The sequence below is a fragment of the Cydia splendana genome, chromosome 26 (genome assembly GCF_910591565.1).
Source record: "Cydia splendana chromosome 26, ilCydSple1.2, whole genome shotgun sequence".
NCBI lineage: Eukaryota > Metazoa > Arthropoda > Insecta > Lepidoptera > Tortricidae > Cydia > Cydia splendana.
The window spans coordinates 7366343-7377775 of NC_085985.1; the positions used below are offsets into that span (position 1 = coordinate 7366343).

The following is an 11433-nucleotide window of genomic DNA, read 5'->3' on the forward strand; positions in this document are numbered from 1 at the left end:
ATGCAATCTGTTGTTTAAACAGAGAGCGAAGACAAACCTGTTTAGTTTATTACATACATTGTCAATTTGTTCCTTCCAATTACAAAATATGTCAAGTGTTATACCCAAAAAGTTAACGGCGTCGTTGTTATTTATGGTTTGTCCCTTATAATTTACTTTCAATGGGACACGCTCTGCTTTATAAGTTGAACATTGAACACAACTTGTTTTTTCAATATTAATTTTTAAATCATTTGCTTCTATCCAATTACTTATATCCCTGATTGCATTATTGATTACTGTTTCATGTGCCTCTGATTTATTTGTATTTGTAACGATAATCGATATGTCATCAGTAAACATGATCGTTTGGTGTTTCGTTACTAACGGTAGATCGTTAATGTATAGAACAAAAAGTAGCGGCCCTAAGACACTGCCTTGAGGAACCCCTCTCGTATTAACTTCAAAATCTGATCTGTGTCAGTTCATTCAATTCGTTAAACTTATTAATTTATACCACCCACGGCCACACACGCACGAAATTACATATTATGTAATTTCGTGCGTGTGTGGCCAGTCTTTCGAAATGTTCCTAAATATAGCTGGTCAAGCAAATCTTGTCAGTAGAAAAAGGCGGCAAATTTAAAAAATGTAGGCGCTAAGGGTTATCGTCCCATAGACAATTTGAATTTCGCGCCTTTTTCTACTGACTAGATTTGCTTGACCAGCTATAATTTACGCAATCACTTAAGCGGCTTTCCATAGGAAAAGGTTCCTGTACACGGAGCATAAGATACCTTCTGGAAAGCCACATAATATTATTTCTGAATGCAATATTTTCCTTCCTTCTTGAGTATTAAGACACGCTTTAATTAAAATATCAATCTACAATATTCATACTTTAAACCTATGAATACCACACCTACTGGCGACTGGGTAAAAAAAAACAAATAATTGATAGTAAACCAATTTATTTCACGGTTCGTAATCGTGCATATAATAATTATTGAGATTTTATTGCAATACACTCAACATATTTATATTACAAAGTAAAACGAATCGGAAATAAAACTATAACACAGTAATACCAATATGAGTAATATGACTGACGCTTCTCTCGTTATAATTAATAATAATATAAACTGTGTACATTAGTTTGCTATAAAGTATCCTCAAATGACATGACGTGTGGGTCCGGTTCAAGCGCCATCTTGATGGTCACGCATCGTGATCAATTGCTTTGTTTTTTGCTCATTAATATTGTTTAAAGTGTAATATCGATAGCCTATTATATAGTAAACTAATGTGGTAGTGTGCAGTGAATGGAGAATTAATCTTGAAGCACGTTTAACCATCATTTTGGAGTCAACGGCCGGTTGTCCACGTGTTTCTTGTAAAGCCCGCTATCGCTTTACAAGAGCTAAATCACCGTACACTGTCTTGTACTAACCGTACACTTTCAATCGTATTACCCTGCTACTACGACCTTGATACTGGCGAAATAGCCCCAATGGGCTGAAGCCATAATTTTAAAAGAATGAATGAATGACATGACGTTTGTCACCGCGCATATGTACCTACAGTCAGCCAATTTGATTCCAAGGTCACTACATGTAGAACCATGTCATAATGATACAATTTGTTCATCCTCTACGCCAGTGCTTATTGAGTGTAGTATGTCATTTATGTAGTAGTTACAGAGACAAGGTTTTATAGTGGCCTATGGGAATCAAATTGGTTGACTGTACAAACACTGTCCCGGAGAGCCTGCGCCCTTCAAGAGTGTTCCTTTATGGGCATTGTTTAGATCAACTAAAGGAGTCCCATCGCCGGACAAGGCTCGTAGCCAAATTTGTAAAGAATCCTTAGAACATAAAAAGAAAGCGTCCGCCATTGTGATCCGGCCGCCGCCGTGGAAATATCACACATCTACACTTAGCAAACAAGAAAATCGGCGTTTTCCTTCTTAGTGACCCAGTAATGAACATGTACTGAAGTGCCGTCGAAAACTTTATTGGCTTGCGAAATTTCCTCATGGTAAAATTTCGGAAACTTCCCATATTTTTGTACGGGAATCGAAATTTCCCATTTCCAGGAAAAATTCTATTGATTCCTAAAAAAAAAATCATGAAATTTCCGAGAACTTTTCGAAACTCTCCGCAACTGGCACGTCTGTATTTACATGTGCAACTGAAATATAGACATAAGCGATCGTAACTCAGGGTAGAGGTACAGCCAGCCTAGCCAAAGTTACAATCGCTATCGCTTCGACAACGAAAAGCATTATGTCTCTCTATCACTCCTCCATATTAGTGTGACAGTGACAGTTGCGTTTCGATCGCTACGGAGCGTAAGCGATTGGCATCTTGGCTACGCGGCCAGGGCAACAGAGTTGATCAGTATGTTCAATGCCCCGCGCTTTTCGTAACTCCATAACTTTACGAAAAACTTCTAACAGTTGTGGTTCAAAAATGTGGTTCACAGATAAGATAATAAAAATCTTCACGCGGTTGACTTTACGATATTTTGTCTACGGAAATGTACTAGCAATATGGTGAAGTAAATAGCAGTGGAGTGAGATTCTGCTGACTGAATCCAAATAAATCACTATGTATAGCTACGTCTCTGTCGATGGAATAACCACATTAAACTGAGCTATTATAATTATAAAAATGCGTTCGTGTGCTAGTCGGAATCCGAAATTGGGATAGCTGCAAACCTTATTTCATCAAACACGGCATACTCACTCTTCCATGCCTTTACATCTTAGAGCTATGCATATATGTAAGAAAAAACATACATTTGTTCAAAGAGATACAGAATAAAAGACAAAAATACAAACTTGAATTACCCCAGCCAAAATTAGAAATATACCGCAAAAGCCCTCATTATGCGGCAGTAAAATATTATAATCACCTCCCAAATTATTTAAAATCAGAGGAAAGTGACACTTCGTATACAAAGAAGTTGAAATCGTTCCTTGCTGAAAAAGCATATTATTCAGTAACTGATTTTCTCACTGACAGTTTTGTTAAATAATTTAGTTAATAGTAAATAAGTAAGTTTTGATCTCCTAAAATTATAAAGCTAGTTTGTAGTTTTGATTTGTTCTTAATATGTACCTACTTATATTAAGGAAATGTTTGCCATACCCTATTAGGGTCCATGAGATACCATTATTTTGTAACAACTTGTTTTTACCATGGTGCAATAAACGATATTCTATTCTATTCTAAACCATTTTAAGAAACAACAAAGTTATGGTATCCTGGATATATGTGTTTCAAAATGTTTCATTAAACTTATTTCATCAAAAAAAAGTGTTTCACATATTTCGCATTCGTATGATTGTTCATCGGTATGTATTTTTTTATGTCTCTCTAATTCAGATTTTAATGTAAAGTGGTTGTTACATTCTTCACATCTATACGGCTTCTCTCCGATGTGACTCATTTTATGTGTCTCTAAACTATATTCTTGACTTAATTGCTGGTTACGTTCATTACATTTGTATGGTTTCACGTCACTATGGAATCTTTTGTGGATATTTAAATGATCTTTTCTTGTAAATTGCTTGTTACATTCTTTACATTTGAATGGTTTCATTCCACTATGGATTCTTTCATGGATAACTAAATGATATTTTTGTGTGAATTCTTTGTCACATTCATTACATTTGTATGGTTTTATTCCACTATGGATTCTTTCGTGGATAACTAAATAATTTTTTAGTATAAATTCTTTGTTACATTCTTTACATTTGTATGGTTTCACGCCACTATGGACTCTTTCGTGGTACTTTAAATGATCTTTTCTTGTAAATTGCTTGTTACATTCTTTACATTTGTATGGTTTTATTCCACTATGGATTCTTTCATGGATAACTAAATAATATTTTTGTGTGAATTCTTTGTTACATTCATTACATTTGTATGGTTTCACGCCACTATGGACTCTTTCGTGGATAACTAAATGATTTTTTTGTGTGAATTCCTTGTTACATTTTTTACATTTGTATGGTTTCACGCCACTATGGACTCTTTCGTGGTATTTTAAACCATCTCTTCCTTTGAATTGCTTGTTACATTCTTTACATTTGTATGGTTTCACGCCACTATGGACTCTTTTGTGGGTCTCTAAATGATATTTTCTTCTAAATTGCTTGTTACATTCTTTACATTTGTATGGTTTCCCTAGAGTGTGAATTTTTCTATGTTGATTTAAAGAGGTTCTTGTTGCAAATAGCTTGTTGCATACGTCACACACGTGCGGTGTCTCTGCAGAGTGAAATCTTAAATGCTTATCCAATGTTAATCTATTTGCAAATGTTTCTTTACAAACTCCGCATGGATAAGGTTCCAGCAGTTTATGTGTTCCGATATGTCGGATTAAAGTAAGTTTAGACGTAAATTGCTGACTACACATATCGCAATAGTAGGTCTTCTTATTCGTTTGTGGTGCGATATGGTGTTGTTGATGTGTGATTAAACTAGAGCTGTGTGTGGTGTGTGTAGGGCGAGTATCGTGTGTTTGGGCTTGTTCCTCGGCGGGTGTGTAAGCGGGCACGTCCTGCACACTGCTGGCGGAGCTCGGCTCGCGGTGTGACGTCACGTCCTGCACACTGTTGGCGGGGCTCGGCTCGCGGTGTGACGTCACGTCCTGCACACTGTTGGCGGGGCTCGGCACGCGGTGTGACGTCACGTCCTGCACACTGCTGGCGGGGCTCGGCTCGCGGTGTGACGTCACGTCCTGCACACTGTTGGCTGGGCTCGGCTCGCGGTATGACGTCACGTCCTGCACACTGCTGGCGGGGCTCGGCTCGCGGTGTGATGTCACGTCCTGTACACTGCTGGCGGGGCTCGGCTCGCGGTGTGACGTCACGTCCTGCACACTGCTGGCTGGGCTCGGCTCGCGGTGTGACGTCACGTCCTGCACACTGCTGGCGGGGCTCGGCTCGCGGTGTGATGTCACGTCCTGCACACTGCTGGCAGGGCTCGGCTCGCGGTGTGACGTTACGGGCCACGGCTGGCTCGCGCGCGGGGAGTGGCGGAGGCGCTCGAGCCTCACGGAGCACGCCAGCGCGAGCTGCTGCCTACAGCGCAGGGACAGAGGCGCCGAGCTAACTCCGTACTCGCCGGCTGAAGACACTGAAACGACATATTCACATTAGAGTGAGCCATGATGCAATAATACCTGCGCCAGGTATAGCATTCTGAGACATGGCGTTACACAAGCTACGTCATCATTATTTTAGGTGGCCGGTTAATAAATTGCAGAAATCTGCTCTAAGAATAGATCGCTAGTACGTAATAATATCTCACTTTTGTTTATTCTTATTATCAGTTTAGCGATGCCAGATAATCTTTCCTTGATTATTGTTTATTATTACGTGGCAACTTAAAAGTGATTTAGTTCGTGCCCCACGCTGGAATCGCATACCTGAGGAAGTGTCTACCATGAACCTAGAAAATCAAAATATGCAAGACCAGAGTAAGACCGGTAAAGAGGCAGATAACGTTGTTATTATAGGTAACGCAATATATATCATGCGTCTGTTAGCGGCGCTGCTATTGTTCGCTCACCCGCTCGCCCGCTCCGTGCACACGTGCGAGGTATCGGACGCCCTTAGCCCTCTCGTTTTTTTGCTGTTAGATCTAGGGTTCCTCCTTCCAAGCTCCCATCACACACTTTAACCCGGATATGTTATCTTTGTTGTCTTTGTCCACATATGAGCTATTGCATATATATCAAATAATACTTGGCATGGAAGCTGCACGTCTTCCTGTAAGTAGCGCTCAATTCGTTTCCTTTTATAACTGCTGTCAATTTATTCTACCAAGTTCTGAATACCACTTTAGATACTTACGTAGAGGCGGCTCGGAAGGCTCGCTGCACGCGCCATCTTCAGGTGGTTCAACCAAGTCTTCCTCGTCTAAAATATAACATGTAATAAATTTTTAAACAAGCATCTAAAGTAAACAACAGAAACAGTTTATATTTGGCGGTATTTTTTTCAAATATTCGTGTTCGAAATATTTCATTGATATATGGCAAACAAAAGTAACTAAATATGTGATAAATAGCCACAGAATGACTTGCTGGCACCAAACAATATGAGTATGCATAAATTACTATAAAAATACACAATTGAAGATCATTATAGGTGTGCCTAATGCCTATAACATTGAAGTATTCCCTCGATTTCTCCATAATGCCATCATCACATCCTGAAATGATGATAATGGGACTGTGATTACAAATAACTTGATATCAAGGTTAATATTTACCTTTGACCCTCAGTCCTCCCTCTAACCTCTCCTGCAGCTCGGCCTGGCACTGCTGCACCTGCATCTTGAAGTGGCACGCCTCCCGCAGCCGCCCCAGACACACCTCGCAGATACCACTCCTGCCATTGTTGCTTGGTGTCAGCTGCAAAATGTAGTATATTTGTTTCTGCCAATTTATGTCTGTATTCTTGGCACACAAGACTGACAGCAAAGTTATAGGGCTACTGTTTAACTGAGGTAGTGGGCGGAATATTCAGTATTTGGCAAGTTTTCTTATGTTCATATTCAGCTGAACATTTGGTTCAGTAAGAACTCCATATTCGGCCCATCTCTAAATGAAAATCTTATAGTGAGTGTAAATTATGGACTAGACAGCTAAACTGAGTCAAGCTGATTTGTATGTTGTTAAGTAAAAATGTTACATATAAACTATTATACACCCAAAACTCAGCTGCCTTCTAAATATCACTGTGCAATTTCTGTACAAACTGCCAAAAATAAGTGGAAAAGCTGTGCTTTTTCTTATATAGAATATGATTTAAAACAAAGAAAAGATTATTTATAGAAAATTAAGATGTTAGTTCAGGAATCAACAACAACAATAGTATCCTATGTTATTTATAAGTAAGAGATGGAACTAGCGTAGTTTTTGTCAATAAGAGATGAAGATCCTTCAATGAAGCAGCTATCCGCAGATTTCTATAAAAGAGGAACAACTTAACTAACAATATGAACAAACCTAAAGCTGCTACTAGTTTAGTATGTTTAGGTAATTTTATAGGCTTAATTAAGTTTTCTACAGAATATACCCTAGTAGCATTTTCGTTGGGGCCCACGGTGCCAACGGTAGGGAAAACGTTGGGATGAGGTTCGTTCCGTAGCCAACATTAATTTTGTATTGGCCCACCATCGCATTTACCAACATTCGCTGTGGCACAGATGCCCAACAATGGGCCTTTGTGTATTTTGGTACCGTTGGCTAAACTACGATAATATTCGTTGGCCCAATGATGACATATATCGCATTTACCAACATTGGCAGTGGCAGTGATGCCCAACAATGGGCCTTTGTGTATTTTGCTACCGTTCGCTAAACAACGATAACATTCGTTGGCCCAATGGTGACGAATACCGCATTTACCAACATTGGCTGTGGCACGGATGCCCAACAATGGGCCTTTGTGTATTTTGGTAACGTTGGCTAGTCAAGGATATCATCCGATGGCCCAATGATGACAAATATCGCATTTACCAACATTGGCTGTGGCACTGATACCCAACAATGGGCCTTTGTTTATTTTGGTAACGTTGGCTAATCGACGATATCATCCGATGGCCCAATGACGACAAATATCGCATTTAACAACATTGGCTGTAGCATTGATGCCTAACAATGGGCCTTTGTGTATTTTGGTAACGTTGGCTAATCAACGATATCATCCGATGGCCCAATGATGATAAATATCGCATTTACCAACATTGGCTGTGGCACTGATACCCAACAATGGGCCTTTGTTTATTTTGGTAACGTGGGCTAATCGACGATATCATCCGATGGCCCAATGACGACAAATATCGCATTTACCAACATTGGCTGTAGCATTGATGCCCAACAATGGTCCTTTGTGTATTTTGGTAACGTTGGCTAATCAACGATATCATCCGATGGCCCAATGATGACAAAAATCGCATTTACCAACATTGGCTGTGGCACTGATGCCCAACAATGGGCCTTTGTTTATTTTGGTAACGTTGGCTAATCAACGATATCATCCGATGGCCCAATGACGACAAATATCACAATTACCAACATTGGCTGTAGCATTGATGCCCAACAACGGGCCTTTGTTTATTTTGGTAACGTTGGCTAATCAACGATATCATCCGATGGCCCAATGACGACAAATATCGCATTTACCAACATTGACTGTAGTATTGATGCCCAACAATAGGCCTTTGTGTATTTTGGTAACGTTGGCTAATCAACGATATCATCCGATGGCCCAATGATGACAAATATCGCATTTACCAACATTGACTGTGGCACTGATGCCCAACAATGGGCCTTTGTTTATTTTGGTAACGTTGACTAATCAACGATATCATACGATGGCCCAATGACGACAAATATCGCATTTACCAACATTGGCTGTAGCATTGAGGCCCAACAATGGGCCTTTGTGTATTTTGCTACCGTTCGCTAAACAACGATAACATTCGTTGGCCCAATGGTGACGAATACCGCATTTACCAACATTGGCTGTGGCACGGATGCCCAACAATGGGCTTTTGTGTATTTTGGTAACGTTGGCTAGTCAAAGATATCATCCGATGGCCCAATGATGACAAATATCGTATTTACCAACATTGGCTGTGGCACTGACGCCTAACAATGGGCCTTTGTGTATTTTGGTACCGGTGGCTAAACAACGATAACATTCGTTGGCCCAGTGAGCACAAATATCGCATTTACCAACATTGGCTGTGGTACTGATGCCCAACAATACCAGTTGAGTTTGCTTGTGGCGTCACAAGATGGCGTTACTGTCTCCAAACATCGAAGTTATAGTTATTTTCTCGATTATTCCGGATATACTCATAATATTTTTTAAAAGTAACTTATAAATCTAATAGCTATAACTATAAAATTTATACATAAATTTAAAAAATTGTATTTTACCAACATTTTCTCAATTTAAATCTCAAAAAACATAAATCTCGCTTACGAAGTTTCGAAGTGCGGTTAGTATATATACAAATTAGAGTGTATAGTAAGTGTACTTGCTTCGGCAGTACATATACTAAAATTGGAACGATACAGAGAAGATTAACAACAGCTGCTGCCTAGCCTAGGGCCTTCATGTGGATACAACCAATGCCTACCGTAGTGTAATTGTAATATTTATCAGCAAAGGCCCAACGTCGTATTACACAACCACTTACTTAACGTAGGGTAACTGTAGGACTCGTAAACAAAAGCCCATTACATAATTAGACTGTAGGCACACTATAAATTACACAACTATTTACCTACGGTAGAATTGTAAGAATCCTACACAAGGCCCAACGTTAAAGTTACAATGTTGGCCCTTTGTGGGACGAGCTGTGTTGGGCCTTCAACCTGGTGCACGACTACCTACCGACCTACCTGACTTGCCGTTGGGTAATTGTTGAATTTGCAAACAGAAGCACAACGAAAAAATTGCCCTTTTTTATTTTTTTGCAGTTGGCCCTACAGCAAGCCATACGGCCAAATGTAACAATTAACCAACCATCAAACAAATGTGTATAGGCCCAACCACGGCCCAACCAAAACCACCACCGTTGAATAATTGTATGATTTATTTAAATAGGCCCAACGAAAAAATTACTCTAATGGCCCTCTGTTGGGAATCTTCGGGAGGGCCTTTGTCGAGGGCCCTCCAGCAAATCGTACGGCCAAATGTAACAATTAACCAACCATCAAACAAATGTGTATAGGCCCAACCACGGCCCAACCAAAACCACCACCGTTGAATAATTGTATGATTTATTTAAATAGGCCCAACGAAAAAATTACTCTTATGGCCCTCTGTTGGGAATCTTCGGGAGGGCCTTTGTCGAGGGCCCTCCAGCAAATCGTACGGCCAAATATAACGGTTGCCCAACTAATACGTAAACAAAGGCCCAACAGAATCCCTACAAGAAAATGCTATTAGGGTATTCTTATTTGGAAGTATATTATTAAGTATATTATATTATTAAGTATATTAAGGGATAAAACGAATACGACGGTGACCTTGGAAACCATACAAATGAAATGGGAGAAAGGTTACAACGCGTACAAGATTTACGTGCCCAGACATAAGTTGCATATTTTTATGGATTGCGGTAATTGGCCGGATGGTATATCTTTTAGGAGATTTATTAACTTTGACAACAAAAAGAGAGACAGAGCGAATAACAACCAAAAGTGAATACGAATAAGGATGAAAGTGTAACAAATACAACATGCATGTTTGCTAGTTATAATTGTAAGTCTTTGATGCGATCCACTGAATGTATTAGGCAACTATGTAAATCCTGCGATATAATTGCGCTGCAAGAACTGTGGATACTGGATGAGGATGTCCCGCTTTTAGGCAAAATAGACAACGACTTTGCATATACTGGGAAATCTGCAGTAGACTCGTCGGCGGGTGTGCTGCGGGGTAGACCCTACGGTGGTGTGGGTATTCTCTGGAGGAAATCCGCCTTCCCATATCGGTAGTTCAGTGCAATAGTGTGCGTCTAACGGCTATAAAAATAACAGTACAGGACCGTAACCTTCTTATATTCTCTGTGTACATGCCAACCAACTCAGTAGACAATCTGGCCGAGTTTACTGACTGCCTGAGTGAAATATGTGCAGTTATAGATACAATGGAGGTGGAGTCTGTGTATATTTTAGGAGACCTGAACGCGCACCCAGGCGAACTGTTTTGTACGGAGCTCCTGAACTTTTGCTCTGAGCAAAGATGGCGATGTGCTGATATAGAATATTTAGGAATTTCGTCAGGAACTTTCACTTTTGTCAGTGAATCGCATCAAAACTGTAGGCGTTGGCTAGACCATTGTGTGGTAACCGAGTCAGCGTGGCAGGGTATTGTTGACATCAGCGTATTGCATGACGTATTATGGTCTGATCACTTTCCCCTGGTAATTAAGTGTAACCTGGAGCTTCTTAAAACCAAAGTTGAAATATCTTGTGATGGCACGAACAGAGTGCGATGGGGGGAAAGGGATGCCGACCAAGTCGCATTATATAAGAGCTTATGTGACAAGCAGCTGAGCAACATACACTGTCCGTTGGCGCTGTTAAATTGTACTGACTCTCGCTGCTGTGAGGTGAGCCACCGGCATTGCATAGATCTGTTATATAAAGACATTATTAAAACATTAAGTAATGCATCGGAGGCGGGCTTCGCCAATAGTAGGGGGAGAAAGTACTATGTAACGGGTTGGAATAAGTATGTTAGGGATGCACATAGGCAGGCAAGGCTTGGGTTTCATGAGTGGATGCGGTTTGGAAAACCTTCTAATGGACCAATATACGCGCATATGCGTGAGACCCGGAAAGTGTTTAAAGCGAAGCTCAAATGGTGCCAAAATAATCAACAGCAAATTAAAATGGACATACTTGCATCGC

General features: G+C 40.2%; 1 protein-coding gene across 1 annotated transcript; it reads right to left on the reverse strand.

The window, feature by feature from the left end:
• Positions 1-2825: 2825 nt before the first annotated feature.
• Positions 2826-11147, reverse strand: LOC134803577 (zinc finger protein 883-like). The gene is made up of 5 exons (XM_063776377.1): positions 11118-11147; positions 6267-6408; positions 5846-5911; positions 4996-5126; positions 2826-4887 (listed from the first exon to the last, which is right to left on the reverse strand). Exons 1-5 carry the CDS (start codon positions 11145-11147, stop codon positions 3238-3240), a joined length of 2019 nt encoding a protein of 672 aa, XP_063632447.1. The 3' UTR covers positions 2826-3237.
• Between the last annotated feature and the right edge of the window lie 286 nt (positions 11148-11433).